The 19,397-nt window shown below is 35.2% G+C and overlaps 3 protein-coding genes and 1 long non-coding RNA gene across 6 annotated transcripts; 3 read left to right on the forward strand and 1 right to left on the reverse strand.

Moving 5' to 3' along the window:
• The first annotated feature begins 213 nt into the window (after window positions 1-213).
• LOC147554872 (peptidyl-prolyl cis-trans isomerase CYP21-4-like) lies at window positions 214-3,259 on the forward strand. 2 transcript variants are annotated; one of them, XM_086659891.1, is made up of 8 exons: window positions 214-615; window positions 957-1,159; window positions 1,256-1,295; window positions 1,442-1,492; window positions 2,118-2,203; window positions 2,385-2,522; window positions 2,608-2,758; window positions 2,877-3,259. In XM_086659891.1, exons 2-8 carry the CDS (start codon window positions 1,008-1,010, stop codon window positions 2,961-2,963), a joined length of 705 nt encoding a protein of 234 aa, XP_086516017.1. In that variant the 5' UTR covers window positions 214-615; window positions 957-1,007; the 3' UTR covers window positions 2,964-3,259. The 2 variants fall into 2 exon arrangements, with proteins under 2 accessions (XP_086516017.1, XP_086516018.1); XM_086659892.1 differs by having other exon boundaries at window positions 267-615; window positions 928-1,159.
• Window positions 3,260-3,901: 642 nt separating this feature from the next.
• LOC147554873 (uncharacterized) lies at window positions 3,902-18,868 on the reverse strand. The gene is made up of 2 exons (XR_015234321.1): window positions 17,931-18,868; window positions 3,902-7,030 (listed from the first exon to the last, which is right to left on the reverse strand). It is a non-coding gene; the product is annotated as an uncharacterized LOC147554873 (long non-coding RNA).
• On the forward strand, window positions 3,992-18,890 carry LOC147554874 (UPF0481 protein At3g47200-like). Of its 2 annotated transcripts, XM_086659889.1 has the most exons (3): window positions 3,992-4,850; window positions 5,054-5,328; window positions 5,412-6,917. In XM_086659889.1, exon 3 carries the CDS (start codon window positions 5,438-5,440, stop codon window positions 6,797-6,799), a length of 1,362 nt encoding a protein of 453 aa, XP_086516015.1. In that variant the 5' UTR covers window positions 3,992-4,850; window positions 5,054-5,328; window positions 5,412-5,437; the 3' UTR covers window positions 6,800-6,917. The 2 variants fall into 2 exon arrangements, 1 of the variants encoding a protein (XP_086516015.1); XR_015234320.1 differs by lacking the exon at window positions 3,992-4,850 and adding an exon at window positions 17,965-18,890 and having other exon boundaries at window positions 5,190-7,061.
• Window positions 8,367-10,509, forward strand: LOC147554875 (uncharacterized). The gene is made up of 3 exons (XM_086661886.1): window positions 8,367-9,114; window positions 9,340-9,742; window positions 9,873-10,509. Exons 1-3 carry the CDS (start codon window positions 8,367-8,369, stop codon window positions 10,507-10,509), a joined length of 1,788 nt encoding a protein of 595 aa, XP_086518012.1.
• Window positions 18,891-19,397: the final 507 nt, after the last annotated feature.

Genomic DNA, 19,397 nt, shown 5'->3' on the forward strand with positions numbered 1-19,397 from the left:
TTTCAAACTTATAGGAGTACAATAGACGCCATACATCAACACCAAAAGACTTTTTTTTTGTTGAAGAACACCAAAAGACTTGCATGTAATATAAGAGATAAAATATGCTTATAAATGTTTGAAATCGCTCCTAAAGACACTGATGTTATAAAAACTACTTTAAAAGTCATAAAAACTATCTTAATTGTTGTAGACGGACGCATTTTACTTATTTTCATAGTAGCACAAAATCAATAAATTACGCATCTTTAGCTCGATCAGAAATCGATTTCTGTAACCTGTGAGAGTAATCTATAATGTGGCCTAAAACATTGGTTTGAAATTTCATTTCATTTCATTTTTAATGGAAAAGGGAGTGAAGGGTCTTAGATGGGGTTATGTGTGGGGTGTCAAGTTGATAGACTAATAATACTAATCTGGTTGTACTACTAATATATTCTTCCTTCCTTCCTTCCTTCCCCCTAAAATAATCATCTCCTCTGTCATACAACAACATCCCTCTATCTATCTCTCTCTCTCTCTCTCTCTCTCTAAAATAATCAAGGTTAGTGGGGAAGGACGCCGTCGACTACACAAAATATTGAAGAACCCCAGCAGCAGCAGATCCACTTTAAGGTATATCTTCTTCTTCACAGATCCAATTAATTCCTGTCTATTTTAGGGTTTCATTCTCCCTATCCTCTTGTGTTTTAACTTCATTTCCTATTCTTGCCTTATGCGCGCTTCCTTCAATCAATACTTGTATTAATCCTTAAAGTTTATAAAATCCTAATTTCTGGAGATTTTTTATTGTGTTGGATCTAACTGTTATGCCCTGGGTTGAAAAATGATATTGTTCATTAGGGTTCTTTCTAATCTTATACTACTATGTTTTCTTTTGTGATTCTTTTTCATCTTTACCTACTTGGGGGTCTTTTTCATCTTCAGGTTGTTGTGTTGGATAGATAGATAGATAGATAGATAGATCCCTCCTCCTGGTGGTATATTATTGAGTTTGCAAGACAAGGATGGCTAAAATCAAACCTCAGACGTTGTTACTTCAAAGCAAAAAGAAGAAAGGACCAACTCGAATAAGTGTCACTACTATTATCATGTGCAATTTGATTGTCCTTTTGATTATTCTTTCCTTGGTTGCCACTTACAGACACTGGTCTCAAAGGTTAGTTTTCCATGATGATTTTGTTTCTTGCTCAGTCATTAACTCTGTAATCAATCAATGTATTTCTTAGTATATAATAGATCGATTTGCTTCTAGGTCAAGGAATCAAGTAGACAATGGCTTACCCAATCACGAGGTAAAACTCCTACCACCAATCTTTTAAAACTTCCCTTCTTCCTATTATTTCTTCTGGCACCTTGCGGTGGTGGACTTAGTTATATCATTTTACATGAATTTTATCTGGTGGTATGATGATCATGTCATTTCCTTGCTGTGCTATAGGCATTCGACGCCAGTGCAGATTTGAAGAAATTTGATCTTCCTGGTTATGCTGTAAGTTTCCCACACTTCTGGTAGCATTAGAAAAGTTTCTACCACGGGCATTGTGCATCTAGTAGAGATTAATAATCTGGATCATCTGATGACTACATATATTTATCCGTTGTTGGATGTCTCATTCTTGTTTACAAACTTCACACAATTGATTTCATTCGCAACCAGTATTTCAATATTTCCGCACAATGTCAATGGGAAGTTGTGAACCTTGTGTTTAGTAAACCTCCTTGCACGATCTAGGTCTCTTAACTATATCCATCCGTGATTGAATATATTAGCCTATGGACTGTAGTTGTACCCATCACTTCTTCATGTATATCTTGCATAGGCTCGAACGTTCCCCTTAGTATTTGCTCATTTTCTAGTGAACTTTATCTATTTCCTTCCCACAGCCAGCACAAACTTTTCTCAGTCATTTTCTTTTTTCGAGTTGTGCTTTTCTCAGTTATTTGTCTCTGTTTATGATTCTTTTTAGCTTTTATTAGTCCCATTCACCATTGGGGGACAAGTCATATGATACATGTTTTTTGTGTGCTTGAGTGCTGCTTCAAATAGTTATTTATATTACATCTCTATCTGGTTTCTATTATATTGAGCTTTGTGTGCGTTAATTCTGATTTAGATTATGAACACCTCCAAAGGCTTGATCACAGTAGAGCTTTATAAGGATGCTTCTCCTGAGATTGTCGACAAATTCCTTGACTTATGGTAAGACTTAGTACTAGACACTGTTTAGATTTTTTTTTATATCATCTTTTTTGTTTTCCTTCTCATTTTGATAAGGATTACCAGCTTAGAAGTCTAGCTGTCTCGGGTCGACGCAACCCTTCTGTAGTCATTCACTTTCACGGTAAGCATAATCTCGGATTCCCGACGAATTGTTTTGCAGTCAGAAGGGTTACTTCAAGGGGATGCTGTTCCACCGGGTTATTAAAAACTACGTGATTGAAGGAGGGAATTCTCAAAGGCCTGGAGCTGCAGAAGATTGGACACTGAAAGGAAAGCATCACAGTGAACATCTTACAAGGTTCCGTAGCTTCCACTAATCTATCCTTGCTACTTTTGAAACTGCTTACCACATGCGTTTGATTTCCATATCTGTGCTGACTCAGTCTAAAGCACGAAGCTTTTATGCTCGGAACTTCAAAGGCGAGACACGATAGTAAAACATTTGAGCTTTTTATCACAACGGCACCAATCCCAGATTTAAACGATAAGCTAATTGTTTTCGGACGAGTCGTTAAAGGAGAAGATGTTGTTCAGGTAATTATAACTGCTTCCTTTTTGTAATTATCCATATTCATTCATGTAACCTTTATCTCTGCAGAATAAGTTTCTAGTCTTAGTGGGGTGTGTGTTGAACTTTTAGCGGGTTGTGCAGGAAATTGAAGAAGTCGATACAGATGAACACTACCGACCTAAATCCCCCATTGGTATTATCAATGTCACATTGAAACGAGATCTTTAGATTGTTTATCATCTTTTGTTGAAAATCCCAATATTGTTTTGTTGTGCTAACCCTGTCGGAGGAATTACTGCGAATAGTTCTCAACCAAACCTCGTATCAGCTGGCACGCAGTTTTTATCCATCCGTATTTGGCGACACGCCTTTAAACAAAAGAAGTTTTAGCAAGGATTTGTTTGTGGTTGGGGATATGGGGTTTATATATATCATGTGAACATAAGATTTAAGCTTAAATTGATCATATCACACTCCTGTAATCGTTTTTTTAACATCTTATGATCTTTTACATATTTTGGTCATTATCATTCCTTTCATTATACCTCTGTCTTCACATTTTCTCCTGTTTCGAATGGAAAATATAACGTGAATTGCCTATTTCCTAACTAGAGATAGGGCTACAATGTACTTGATTAGTACCTTTTCTTTTTGTTGTCGTTGAAATACTTGATTATTACTTAATTTGTGATTAAAGCTGATATAGAACAATCTAACCTTAGATATTAAATCATTGACACTTCTAAAAGTAGTTGATTATATATAGTATTCCGAAAAAAATGTCACATTAACTGCAAAATGTTAAGAACACTAGAGTTTTCCCAGGAGCAGTATCTATAAATATTTCACATCTTGGATCTGGGGTTAAGTCTATTTTTTTGACCCCCTAAAGAAGACCAACTCACTAAAATGCCCCTCTAAATGACCAACTTACTAAATGTATAGTCCTCTCACTGTGGTCAGAGAAGCTTTGCCGGTGACGGCCAGACGACACCTGAGTACTTTAGATTTTGGGTTGCCACGCCCATTATGACCTTAGAGTTTTATGGCAGATTGATGGGCTAAAAATAAAATAAAAAAATATACTATTGCACGAATAGAAGGTTTCCCACTTTCTACAAACTCTAGTGGTATAAAAACTGAAAAACAGTCGGAAAGAAAAGATTGTGACCGATCTTCCAATACTACTGGAATCTCTCGGTGAGACCTAATCCTATCTTATTCTTCTTTTAGGGTTTAGGGTTTTTTTCTTGATTATTGCAACCGTCTAAGTTCTAGGTTTTTCTTCTTTCTTTTTTCCTGAAAAAGTTTGTATTTTTCTGAGATGGATGAGTTTCAACTTAACATACCAAAATTGAATTCAAGAAACTTCTTCATGTGGAAATGGGATATGGAGCGTTATCTATGTGCAATGGGTTTATCTGAAACCCTAAAAGGAGATGAAGCAAAACCAGCTAATATATCTGATCATGAATGGTTAGTAATGCATAGCAAAACAATGCTCTATATCATCCAATCAGTTGATAATAGTCTCACTCATCTTGTTTGTCATGAAACCAAAGCTAATGTTGTTTGGAACAAGTTGAAATCTTTATTTGAGCCCGAAACAATCGAAAACAAGGGTTTCTTATTAGGTCATCTAGTTAACTTGAAACATGAAGAATCAAGAAATGTTATTGATCATTTGACTGATTTTCATATTCTAGTCGGTCGATTGGAAAACGTCAACGTGGTTTTAGATGATGAGATACAAGCACATTTGTTGCTTAAATCGTTGCCCGCAAAATGGGAATTGGAGTTGTTATTGTCGAACGATTCGGGTCCTAATGAGAAGAAGATAAACTTGAAAATGGTGGAGAAATATATATACAAGAAAGATGCGGCGAGAAGGTTTCTCAATGTCAAGGAAAACACATCTTGGGGAGGTTCAATGTCTGAGAGAGAAATACACAGTTGTTGGTATTGTCAAAAGTTAGGGCATTTGAAGAGAGATTGCAAAGAATGGAAAAAAGATAACTTAATTCAGAGTGAGAAAGCAGATGTCAAGAAGACGTGGTAACTTAATCGATGCCCCCATCAATGTCTGTTTGATTTCGATCGCTTTTCTTACATGAGGTTCATGTCTAGTTTTTTCATTCAATTGATCTTTTCTTATCTAGTTTTTATATGGTCATAACATCACAAGACATTAAATGGGTATTTGAAATTTACTGGTTTATTATAGTATTTGTGTTCCGAATTTACTTCATGATTTATTAGATGTTTGAAGCAAGTAGTGATTTTCTTTTATTTGTGGGTTGTTGTCTTGAATGAATCAGCCAATCCCAATTAGGTCAACTCCAATGAATTTTCATCTTCGGTCAGACTCAACCCTTAAAGCTATATGGCCCCAGCTGCCTCCACTATTCATTGACTTTTCTTTCTTATTGGAAAAGTATTTCAGGTCTTGACTTCATACTCTGGTAGTTTCTCTGCAATTTCCCTCCTTGTTCTCTGAAATTCCCCCATTTTCAGACCTTCCAAAGAGTCTATCGAGATTACAATCCGATCTATCTTTCTCCACTTCTTGGATTCCCGGAAGAAGAAGTAGAAGGTCAGTGTTTATTATTCGATTTTTTTTCTCTCGCTCGCTACAATTCGCTTACTTTATATATTGATTCAGAGTCATTTGATCAGATTGTTAGTACTACTAAGTACCGTCAATGGCAGAGTCGAGTCAAACAAACGAAACCGTCAGACTCCAAACCACAATTGAAATTTCAGACTTGAGCAGAGTCTTGGCTAGTTCAATCAAGCGAAAGCTTGAGAGTTCAATCCCTTCGAACTCGGGTACCAAGTGCTGTATTTATAGAGTACATGAAAAATTTCGCAAAATTAACGAGTATGCATACACACCTGAAATGATATCAATTGGTCCATTTCATCATGGAGAAGGTAACTTATTAGCAATGGAAAAACATAAACATAGTTATATACGGGACTTGCTTTCTCGAACAACTAATACAGAGTGGTCCATTCTGTTAGGACAATGTATAGAGCATATTAGAAAGATCGAACAGGAAGCTCGAGATTGTTACTCAGAACCTATCAACTTGGAAAGAGAAATATTCATAGAAATGCTGGTGATAGATGGTTTGTTCATAATTGAGCTCTTCTTAAGGAATTCCAGGAACGATGAGAAGAGTTCAAAGAACGATAGGGAAGTCGACACTGAAAAAGATGATCCAATATTTAGTAATGTATGGAGTTTGCCTAGTTTAGTTCGAGATCTTGTACTACTCGAAAATCAACTTCCTATGATTGTTCTTAGACGTTTATTCGAGTTACTTGTAAAATATGGTAATATAAAGAAGAGATCTCTTACTAAGCTTGCTTTACATTTCTTTAATCCGTTAATGCCAAGAGATAAAGAAGTTCGGAAGAAGTACTCAAGTTCTGATGGAAAACATTTACTTGATCTACTTGGTAAAACATTTCATGATTTACCTGCTAAACGTAACAAAACGAAGTGGAAATTCGTACCAAGTGTGACGGAATTGAAACTTGCCGGTGTCAAATTCCAGAAGGGGTATCCAAGGGGTAATTTCTTAGACATTAAATTCAACAATGGTGTTTTGGAAATTCCTCCTCTGGTTATCCAAGATCAAACAGACTCTCTATTACGAAATCTCATTGCTTCTGAACAATGTTGTGACGGGCAAGTTACTTATATGACTTCTTATGCCTTTTTTATGGATAGTTTGATAAATTCTGAAGAAGATGTTAGATTACTTCGAAATCAAGATATTATCACGAATTATCTAGGCGACGATGAAGATGTATCTATGCTCTTCAATAAGTTATGTTGCGAGGTAACTCTTGCAAATTTCTATTATCATGAACTCTGTGATCAAGTGAACGCTTATTATAAGACTCGTTGGCATGTCTGGAGGGCAACTTTGAAGCGTGATTACTTCAATAGTCCATGGGCCATTCTTTCGTTTATTGCTGCCGTTTTACTTCTTCTTCTTACTTTTGCATCCACTTTATTCGCTAGTCTTTCTTACATTGTTCACAAGTCTTGATTAAATCTGTCTTCCTTAAGTGGTAGTAACATATATGTCTCTACCGAGGATATCAAGTTCGAAACATATTGTTTTTAAGAGAAGAGAAAAATCAATTATTTCTTGGTTGTTTTGTTTTTGTTTGTGATTTTATTGGTTTTTTATTTTCAGATATTGACTAGCGATGGTCATTACAAAGACATTGATACACCAAAACAGAGTATAGGTCAGTTGTATTTAGTTACTTTTGTCCTGTGGTTGAGTAAAACTAAAGCTTTGAACAGTAGCATCCCCCTTTTAATTTGGAATTTTTTATTGAAAAACCCAAAAAATTGGGTCAAATACCAAATTCAGCCCAGCATGGATTAATAATGCATAAAAAGCCCATTTTTTTAAAAATAAACCCATATCAAACCCAATTTCGGATCCCTAGGTGCATTTTCCCATCTCTAGGAGCCCATTATTTTAAGTAATACCTATTCTACCCTTTATATATAAACTCCCAGATTGATTTCCCTCTAGCAACCAATATAAACATCATCTTTGCCACTCCTTATCTTTCTTTCCCGCTCTCTCTCTCTAGATTGATATTCATCTCTCTGCTCTCTCTCCTCTCTCGGCTCTCTCTCACTCTTTAACAGCAACATATCTCGACCGGAAATAGATAACCGGAAGATAACTCGACCGGAAATACAGGTAATTGTTTCCTTATCTTCATCTCTTTTCCATTTTTTTCTTTAAACTTTCTCTCTGTAGATGATTTCTTCATTGCACCTTCCTTTCATACCATCATTTTTCATTGCAACTTCCTTTCATACCATCATTTTTCATTGCAACTTTCTGTTCATCTTTATCATGAACACTCTTTTTTGTTGATCATCATGATCTTTATCATCAACATCATGTTTTCTTCATCTTCATGATACTTATCATCAAGATCGTGTTTTCTTCATCTTCATTTAACAATCTTTTGCTATCTGTTTTGTTCATCAACTCCATGTTTTGTTCATCTTCGAAATGTTGCCCGAAATTTTTGGTTTTGTTGTTGTTTCATGTTCTTCATTTAGTAGTTTTAAAATGTTTCTGATATTTGTCATCAAAGTTTCATGTGTTTTGGCCTGAAACCATACTTTCGATACACTCACGATCATGTCATAAGCAGTTTATCATATGTTTGTGAGTGTGACGTTTAAACACTTAACTGTTGTTTATAATTCTGAAGCTAAACATCATCTGTTTGTGTCCTAAGCATTTTATCATATGTTTTTTGATTGAATAAACAATTCGTGACACTAATATGTGTGTTTAGATTCGTTCTGTACTCGCCATAACATATTATGATTTTTTTAAAAAGAAATTTAATGTTTTAAAAGCATCATTCATATCTTGGAAATCTTGAAGTTGCTAACTTATGTTAGTTGCATAACCATCATAACCTGAAACATAATCACTGTTGTTTTGGTTTTTATAAAGACCTCTTTACATTAATATTTGTGTTCAAGTTTATTATTTAACTCCGGTAACATTTATTTTTGTGTTTTAAACTGTGTTATTGTTTTGATGACATATAATTGCAAGCATTCTGCATATGGAGGTTGACAGAGCAACAGATCAAGCACCTCAGAGGGACGAACCACTAGTGTCGGAAGCTTGGGGCCCGGTGTTTACTCATATTGGTCAAATATTTGAGGGTGGAGTGAAAACCTTCAGAGATTCTCTTGGAAGATATACAATAGCTACTAAGAAGAACTACAAATATATAAAAAACGAACCATTTCGTGTGACAGCCATATGTCCCAAACCAGGGTGTAATTGGAAAGTTCATGGTATTGCACCAATGCAATGTAGCTCTATATTTATCTTGAAAGAATTTGAACCGATACACAATTGTGCAGATGTTGTTATTAATCCCAGTGATCCGAAACTGTCTAGTAAATTAGTCGGTAATCTCATTGGAAAAGACATAAAAAAACATCCACACCGTAGCACAGCGGATGTTATGGAGAAATTTCAAGACGACTTTGGAATTTATTTAGGCTACTACTACTCTTACCATGGTAAAAAGTTTGCAATGAATCAAGCTTTTGGTGAGGAAGGCGATTCGTATGCGAAGTTGAAGTGGTACGTGGATGCCTTAGAACGTACAAATCCAAATAGTCGAATTGATTTGCAAGTGGATGAAAGTAGCCATAGATTTGTTAGAGTTTTTATTGCACTTCGCGCTTGTATTTCGGGTTTTAAACATTGTCGACCTGTTATATACATAGATGCTACTTTTGCGAAGACAAGGTTTAATGGTTGCATCCTTGCCGCGGTTACAAAGGATGGAAACAATGGTATGTATACAATTAAAAAAATGTTACAAACATTTTCAATGGTTTTGGTACATAATTTAATTTGTTTATTCACGGATCATATATGCTTAAAGTTTAAATGCTTCCGCGGTCACAATGTCATTTTTAACTACATACTTTAAACATAACCTAATATGCTTGCATATTTTCTTTTCTGTTACTCGCATATACTTCACTACATATTTATTTTTTATCTTCAATTTACAGGTTTGTTTCCAATTGCTTATGCGATAGTGGATTTGGAAAACGAAGATAACTGGTCTTGGTTTTTGGAAAACCTAAAGATTGTTGTAGGTGTTGAAACAATATACACGTTCATATCGGATAGGCATGGGGGCATTATCAATGGTGTCAAGAATGTCTTCCCCACTGCCCATCACTCTTTTTGTGCATGGCATTTAAGGTGCAATCTCAATGTTCGACTACGTAATGGAGCCCGGAAGTCAAAGTATTTTCAGACGCTTATGTTTAAGGCTGCCCGTGCACTACCAGCCAGTGAGTATCATTCCACTGTTGATCAAATGGTCGAGATGGGTGGCTCCAACGTGACTAGATTTTTCGAATCTCTTAATCCTGAAACGTGGGCAGACTCATTTTTTCCAGGAGAAAGGTATGCATGTTACTAACACCTATATTTCTTCATTAACTTTACTTCTTTTGTAGTTGGAATAGATTATTTGTTTCCCGCAATTTCGTTATTGTTGTTTTCAAACTGACGTCTTTCTATTTTTAAATTCTAGGTACGGCGCTATTTCTTCGCAAATGTCAGAAAGTTTCAATTCTATGATAAAAAAGGCCAGGGTACTTCCTATAACTGCTATGTTAGACGCCATTCGAAGAAAGATCATGAACAAGATGAGAAAACATAGAGATGCCGCAATTGGATGGTCTACCTTTCTTTGTCCATCCATCAACGATGAACAAGATTCCAAAAAAAAATTATCTGAAACTTGGAGGTACGCCGAGGCTGCTCCATTTATTTATGAAGTATACTCTGATCCCCGTCACAGTGTTGATCTTGGAGCTCTTACTTGCTCATGTCGGCGTTGGCAAGTGGATTCTCTTCCATGCGAACATGCAATGCTATGTATTGCAAACAGGCAAGGTGATGTTACTTGTTTTTTTGATCCTGTTTGGACAACGGAGGCCTATAGAAAGACCTATGAAGAATATGTTTACCCTGTACCAAACTTCGATGAACCCGTTTCTTTTGAACAATCAACCAAAATTCTTCCTCCCGTAGCACGAAAAGGCCCTGGGCGACCACGTACAAATCGATTGGAGAGTTCTGGTAACGTTACGAGGAAAAAGAGGATCTGTCGGAGGTGCAACCGACCGGCTTATCACAATAGTGCTACATGTCGTGAACAAATCTAGTAGACAGAATCACCTTAGCTTGATATTTTGTAAATTTTGTAACTTTTGTTTGTCACAAATGTCAATTTGTGATTCTCTAAAACGTTTTGTTATGAACACAATATATTTTGGTGTCTACCAAATGTTAAAAGTTTACATATAATTTCTGATTTGCTAAACATATAACTTTATGTTTTGACGATACTTAGTTTTGTATCCGTACTTGGATATTATTTAGTAACTTGTATTGACTGTTCAATTTATAACATTATGACTAATACATTATATTTGTTTGTTAGAACATAATTATATAAGTCGTCATCATTGTACAAGAAGTCGAGACATAATTATACATGTTGTCAAAATGCTTTAGCCAAAATACAAATGTCAATTTGTGATTGTCTGATTTTTGTTTTTATGAACACAATCTATTTTGGTGTCTAGCAAATGTTAAGAGTTTACATATAATTACTGATTTGCTAAACATATAAACTTATGTGTTGACGATTCTTAGTTTTGTTTCCGTATTTGGATATTTTTTGGTAACTTTTATTGACTGTTCAATTTTATTTGATGACAAAGTATCATTTGTGATTATCTGATATATGTCGTCAACATTGTACAAGAACTCGAGACATAATTATACATGTTGTTAAATGCTTTAGCCAATTGTCATTTTGTGTATGTCGAATGAAAAAAAGAAAATGCGAAACATTTCAGCAATCTAATTATTGGCAAAAACGAATTTGTTCAGAAACTTAAAACATAATTGAGAGCAAACTTTAATTTGTCCCGACATTTACTAAACTGTTTTTGAAGTTCCTAAATATATGCTCCAACTAAACAAAAAATATACATTGCTCTAGGAATTTAAAAATATACATTGCTCTAGCCAATTGTCATGCATATATTAACTTAACAAAAAATATACATTGCTCTAGGCAATCGAAATAGATGTCTCTACAAATCACTTTATGATCTAGGCAAATATTAAATTGCTCATGCTTCATCCCATTTGCTAGCAACAAAATCGGATTATGCATAGGGCAATTTCATAATTGCTTAGAGCACTTACCATCTATTGTTTACATTTCCCAAACATTGTTTTTCAAAATAGCAACAAAATAAACATATGTTTAATTGTTCACAAAAATAACCACACCATCAAAGTCTAATCCTCTAATCTCCACTGAACCTTGTTGTCCTCCAAAATCAAATGAGTTAGTTGTGCCCTTTTTCTTTGGGCTAATTTCTGCCAATCCCTTTGCAACTCTTTACCATCGTATGTGGATTTGTTTGTCTTGGCAATCATTTCTTCCATTCGTAGAATGACAAACAACCCACAGTCAGGGCTGTTGTAGGAAAAAAAAAAGTTAGAACATTTAATCTAGTGTTCGTAAAATATTTATTTTGTTTAAGAAACACTTTTACTCACTTTTCTCCTTCTTGTTTATCTTTGGGTTCAGCCAGCATTTTTGGAACCTTTTTCTTCCTACCATGACCAGTCATACGGCATTCTTCCATAGCACTCTCAAGTATCACCGCGTATCTCTTACTATTTGCCGAGCAAAATTTTGCTAACCGTTTATCGCTTAATAAAGAGTTGAAGTGAGTCCATTCATCAGTATATGCATCATATTCAAGTAAAGTCCAATGGTGCCCTCGGTTAGAGTCTTCCATAGTAGGGTGACACATGGCTGCACAAACATACTCAGGTAGTCTACAGTTATCCACAATTTTTGTCAACGTCCCTTGTAATAGTCTGTGTATTGTCTCCTTGTTTCCCATGTCATTTATCAGTGTCTGTCAAAAAATGGAAAAAATTGTACAATCACAAACGTATATTTTAAGAGTTAATGAGAATGGTTTATTCACAACAGACACAATAATTTAACTTACAAACAACTCGGATGCAAGAAACAAAACTTTTTTATTTTGGTTCTGTGGGATTTTTGTCAAATGCATTGCCCACCAGTTGATAATCTCAGCATCACATTCTTTATTCATCATTAGTTTGTCAAGTTGGCCTCCACATATATCGTTAATGTCTTCATTGATCCAAATTTTAGTTCTGCATAATTTCCATTTTAGTCAAATAAAAAAGAAAAACACCAGCATAAGTTGTTTTGTCCCAGACACATTTAATATTTGTAAGGCATTTGCTAATTTTTTAATAACATTGGCGAACATGTCCACGACGTACACATGTTTGTTGAAGAAACATAGAAGAACTGTTGTTCAAGGTTGGAATATGTTAAAAAAGATAAGAATATGTTTAGAATGTTACTTACGTGTTGGTGCAATTGATATAGAATTCTTCTAGAAGACATTTTTCTTCTTGTGATACAAATTTCCAGACTGGACTTCTTGGCCATCTTGACAGTTTCTCAACCATAGATTTTGGTTTTGGAATTTTTTGTACATTGATTGCATCATCCACAATCACAATTGCCTTCTCACTTGGTTTCCTAAATCTTGGTTCTGTTTTAATCCTTTTCACCAAAGAGTTTGGTTTTTTCTCATTCCTTACCTCTTCTCGTGTAGTTTCTGCCACAACTTCTTCATTTTTTTCTATTTCATTACCGAATATTTTGTTTGTGGACTGGTTTTCAACAAGTTCTTCCTCATCACATGTTCCAATCATGTTTCCCACAAATGCTTTCTCTACCTCCGACAATTCCGCAAAAAAAGATTCATTCCAACCAATGTTACTATCGAAATCGAATGTCGTAGTAGTTTCTTCAGTCATATTATTTTCCATGAATGAAAGATCTGTGTACACAAGTATAGTCATAATGTTAGGAAGTCGCTCTGTTCGCAAACATATCGTCTAATATCATTGACAAACCAAAAGTTGCTCGCAGCATTTTAAGAATACGCATAACATTTTAACATATGTTTCTTGAAATTACTTACTTGTTTATGTTATTAAAGATATATATCCGACCGATATATCTGTGTTACGAACATTCTTCAATTTGCTCCGACAATACATAGTTTTGACCCTTGCCGTAGTTCATTGCTAGAAATCTTTTAATTACGAGGACATAAAGACTAATGTCGTTTGCAAAAGAATACATGATGAGAGCACTCATCAGAATATTAAGTTGCTCTTCCATAATTCTGGAAGCAAACGTTAACCATCATGTGACACTAACATACCAAAACAATTAGAACATAATACCAACATATTAAAAACTAAAAAAGCAACGTTGAAACCCAAACGATACTTAATTTGAGATGTTTATAAAAATAAAAACCACATGTCAGAAACCGTCTAATGTTGTCAGCAAAAATATATTTGCTGCCACATGAACAACCACTTAAGAAAAACAGATAACTAACTAAAGAGGAATTAATATCCGTGAGTCATTTACTCACTTGCAGGTGCCTCCTTGTTTGTAGCTCCATCTTTTTCACTTCCCTCTCCCTGGTCCTCTTTCTCAGTAACTTCCTCCATTTCTTTTCCACCTAGATTATCTCTCACCTCATTCCTACTTTCAACTGATGCTCTGTATGCATCAAATTCTTCTACAACCATCTGCAATTTTTTCTCAACAAGTTGATTTTGGCGAGTTAATCTTTCTATTTCTTCGACAAGTTTTATCCTGTCTTCCATATTAACTTCAACCACAACCCTCTCATTAAAATGCAGCAATCTTGTCTCTTCATCACAATCTGCTTCTACTTCCTCCTTAACCTTGAAGAATGCAATAAAATTATTATGTGAACAGAAATGCAAACTACAAAAACAAATAATTTGATTATATGAACAAACTATAATATGCAAGGATCTAAATGTCTTAGGCAGGTACTGTATATTTTGGTTATGTCAACAAATTAAAATATGCAATGTGCATCCACGTAGACATATGTTTATCAATGCCTCCAAATTTAGTATGCAGTAAACACATTTGGATTCTTTCAAAACATATCTGGAATTTATCTCAACAAATTACAATATGCAATATGCATCCACGTAGACATATGTTTATCAGCCCCTACAATGTTTAGTATGCAGTAAACACATTTGGATTCTTTCAAAACATATCTAGAATTTATCTCAACAAATTACAATATGCAATATGCATCCACGTAGACATGTTTATCAATCCCTACAAAGTGTAGTATGCAGTAAACACATTTGGATTCTTCCAAAACATATCTAGAATTTATCTCAACAAATTACAATATGCAACATGCATCCACGTAGACATATGTTTATCATCCCTACAATGTTTAGTATGCAGTAAACACATTTGGATTCTTCCAAAACATATCTAGAATTTTTCTCAACAAATTAAAATATGCAATATGCATCCACGTAGACATATGTTTATCAATCCCTACAAAGTTTAGTATGCAGTAAACACATTTGGATTCTTCCAAAACATATCTAGAATTTATCTCAACAAATTACAATATGCAACATGCATCCACGTAGACATATGTTTATCAGCCCTACAATGTTTAGTATGCAGTAAACACATTTGGATTCTTCCAAAACATATCTAGAATTTTTCTCAACAAATTAAAATATGCAATATGCATCCACGTAGACATATGTTTATCAATCCCTACAAAGTTTAGTATGCAGTAAACACATTTGGATTCTTTCAAAACATATCTGGAATTTATCTCAACAAATTACAATATGCAATATGCATCCACGTAGACATATGTTTATCAATTTATACAAAGTTTAGTATGCAGTAAACACATTTGGATTCTTCCAAAACATATCTAGAATTTTTCTCAACAAATTAAAATATGCAATATGCATCTAGGTAGACATTTGTTTATCAGTGCCTCCAAAGTTTAGTATGCAGTAAACACAGTTGGATTCTTTCAAAACATATCTGGAATAGTTTTCTTCCAAAAACAACTTCCTCCTCCACATGAATACTTTCATAAATATGTTAATTACATTAAAGCTAAGGCGCACAACATATGGAAAAAAATCAGAACAGTATCAATTATACTTGGAAAATTAGAATTAATGTTTCCGAAACTACCTGATCTGATTGTAGCCCATCGATTTCCTTCTCCAAACCTGCAAAGAAAGGTTGGATGCACCATCTCACAATTCTTGGTGTTGTACCAACACCCAAGCTATCATCTTCAATTATTGAAGAGTGCATACAAACCCAGAACTGTAAAAAAAAGTTTCGTTACATCATAAAGTGAAATGTCCAAAACATATAATCATATTTTACCGTTTAAAAATACTTACGGGAAGCAAAATTAGACAACCAGAAGCCTTGGAGGGCTCTTCAGCATGCTTGTGTATTTGTCTCATCATGAATGAGTGAATTGCTCTTGGCCATGACACTCTACTAATCATCCTTTCTGTCTGTAAGTTGTGGTAAAAGCTTGAAATAACGGAGTAACCAGCTGAGGATGCAAATAGTAACGTCGCCGCGAGATACATGATCCACAACCTTAAAAACTCAATTCCAGGAGCCTTTGTGCGAATGGCTTTTAGCAATCCATCCTCTATGGTTGTGCTTGTATAACATACAGACTTGTTTTTTCCTTTTCCTTGAATGCTTCCAAAGTATTTTTTCAGGAAAACATCATTCACTGTATCGACGTTAGCGTTCGAAGGAAAGGCTTCGTATTCTTGCCCATCCATGGGCATCCCCAACAACAATGCTACATCTTCGGGAGTGAAAGCAACCTCCTTTTCTCCTAGTAAAAACTTTTGGGTGGAACTGTTATATCTGCTTAGAATGTGAAAGATAGCTCTATTTGGTTTCTCTTTCAAGTTTTCTTTCCTTATGTTTCCCATTGCCATCGCTCTATGTAATCTTCCAAAAGGTGAATCCTCCATGGTTTTTTTTTGCTCCTCACTCATGCAATTGAATGTCATCAAAGCTAAGTCCACTGGTAATCTGAAGGTACACTTATATTGTACTGATGTCCCTTTTTTCTTATCGACTTCCACGATGGCTTTCTCTTTAGTGTCGCTATTTTTCCTCCCTCGCACAGCAACAGGTTCGTCCTTGCAACAGACAATTAATCAATGATCAGTACATTCAGAAGCATTAAATAGACAGTAACATACACGACATGAACATATAAATATATGCAAACAACTCATTTTGTCCACTGAAAACATATTTATTTAAAAAATAACATATTTTCAAATGTATAACCAATAATAAAGTTTGAAACAGCAGATTAAAACTACTCATCAACAAAGACTTCTCTTACCTCTTCAGTATTTTCTTGGCCTTGTGCAATAATGGCTAACTTTTGTTTTTTTTGCCCTTTAGGAGGCAATTCCTGTGTTGCAGAGGAAGGTCTTTTCCTTGGGCTAATCCTTAAAGTTTTATCCTCCTTCCCCATTGAAGAACCCACTTTTTTTGGACTGTTCACTGTTGTTTTTCCTTTTCCCATCTTCCTTAGGCTTCTGCATAAAATCAGATGTTAAAAACATTCAAGAAAAAAACACCCACAAAACCATATATCTAAACAAATCTGCAATTTTTACAACACATCTCAATGTGTTCTAGAAAAGATGACTTTTATTCATATAAAACATACATATAAACAGATCTGAAATTGTTTATAAACACATCTCAATGTGTTCTAAAATATGCAGATCTGAAGAACAAACCATCATAAATAAACAAAATTAGTTAAAACATATGGAAATGTGTTCTGGAACAAATAGTTAGGGTTTCTACACATCAAATCTTTCTGAAAAACAAAATCAAGATTTTAAAACATGATCAAATCTTTCTGAAAAACCAAAACCCTAACTATTACGTAACTTACACGAAACGAAACATTTGGGGCTTGAACTTAAAATCGATCAAAAATATCTGTTTAGGATCAACAAAATCAACCCTTTTATACCTTTCAGAGAGTTGCTTCTCAACCGGCGGCAAGTTAAGAGGTGTCTTATAGAGAGAGAGAGAGAGTGAGAGAGAAGATGACTACTCAGAATCGGAGTGGGAGAGAGAAGATGACTACTCAGGAACCCTAACACAACCGTAGGTTTTACAGCTTAAAATCGAAACGGAGTGGGAGAGAGAAGATGACTACTCAGGAACCCTAACACAACCGTAGGTTTTTCAGCTTAAAATCGAAACGGAGTGGGAGAGAGAAGATGACTACTCAGAATCGGAGTGGAGAGAGAAGATGATTTCTTATAGAGAGAGAGAGAGAGTGAGTAAAACTGTTTCAGCTAAAGGGAGTTAATGTTGGGTGGGTTTTCTGTCTTGGAATACGAAGGGGCGAAGGCGAAGGGACATTGATTGGAAGTCTCTGAATTGGGCGGGAAAAATGTGACGAAATTTGGGTAGGATAGAATTGTCTTATGTTTATGTTAGTGAGGGTAATTTAGTATTTTTACTTACTGGGTTTTTTTCTCAATAATATTTTGGACTGGGCCTGATTCTCTTTAATATCCCCATTTTGGGCCTTATAATTACCGGCCCTTTAATTTGTCCATGAGTTTGGGTTTAGGATTAGGTGAACCGGTTCTCTGTAACGGTTCTTGCCTTTTTCATGATCCTACTTTCATGGGTAACCCACCATTTACTTTCTCTCTTTAAACTCCCTCCCCCATTTCACTCACTTAAACTCTGTTTTCTCTCTCTGTTCTTTTGTAACAGAGATGGAATCCAAAAATCATCAATCCTCAACACTCATCCTCTTTCTATCTTATCTATTCTTCTTCTTCTTCATTTCGGTGGTAGAGGCAACTTTCAATCCTGATAATTTTCTCCCACCCATTTCTCAATTTGATTCATCCTTACCCCCTTCTCCTTCTTCTACTACCTCCATTAAAAAGCTCTGTTTTAACACAGATTACCCTGAAATTTGCATATCTTCTATCATTCCTTATCTTACCCACAATACCAAAACTGACCCATCTTCCATTCTTCAAATTTTAATCAAAGCTTGCAACAAAACCACTCAGACTGCAATTGATTCTGCAACTAAAATCACCAAAAACCCGAAAACCCCATCAACCATTATTTCTCGGATTGAAGATTGCAAGGAAAATTTCGATAGTGCATTGGATAATCTTCAAAGTGCAATAGATGCAATCCCAATGAAGGATTTTGGAACTGTCAATATCATGCTTAGTGCAGTTATAACTAATGCAGAGACATGTAATGATGGATTCGTCGAAGGACCAGGATCGAACAAGAATCCTTTAAGTTATGAAGGGGATTTGATTCATAAAGTTGCAAGCAATTGTTTAGCCATTGCATCATTGATTAATTGATAGAATGTTGAGGAAAAAGGGTTAGTCTAGTAGTTAAAGGAAATAGAGGGATGCTTTTGTCATGGTTTATGGTGTTTGATTCATGGTGTTTATTGTCTTACATTGAATGATTCAAGTTTTATTAAGAAAAGTAAATGGAAGTTTGTGATTTATCTGACCTTTAGAATTATTAATTAGGTGGAAGAAACAAACCAAAAAAAAAATTCACCTACAAAAATTTATTTTGGGTATAAAAATTTTAATGGGAAATTGTGGATTGTTTAATTTCATGGAGCAACAAAACTTTCTTCTTCTTCTTCATTTACGCCATTCATTTCTATTCGTCACCTCCAACAACTTCCACAACCATTTCTCTCCACTATCTCTTTCATCCCTTTCTTCTCCCGCCTCTCCTCCCATCATCAGTTACCTTTTTTACCTCCCTCCTCTTTCATCCTTTCTCTCTTTGTCTAAATGCTCTTCTCCCGCCTCTCCTCCCATCATCAGTTACCTTTTTTACCTCCCTCCTCTTTCATCCTTTCTCTCTTTGTCTAAATGCTCGATGAAGGGGAGGGTTGTCCTTCGTCGGAATCTGGGTCTGGAGGATTGCCCTCTCAAACTGGACAGGGATTCCAGCAAAAGACACCTTCACCTTCCCTTCGCCAAAATATCTAAAGAGAGAGGA

This window comes from Eschscholzia californica, unplaced genomic scaffold, assembly GCF_041429995.1.
Source record: "Eschscholzia californica isolate CP2 unplaced genomic scaffold, dmEscCali1.0.p SCAF_2, whole genome shotgun sequence".
NCBI lineage: Eukaryota > Viridiplantae > Streptophyta > Magnoliopsida > Ranunculales > Papaveraceae > Eschscholzia > Eschscholzia californica.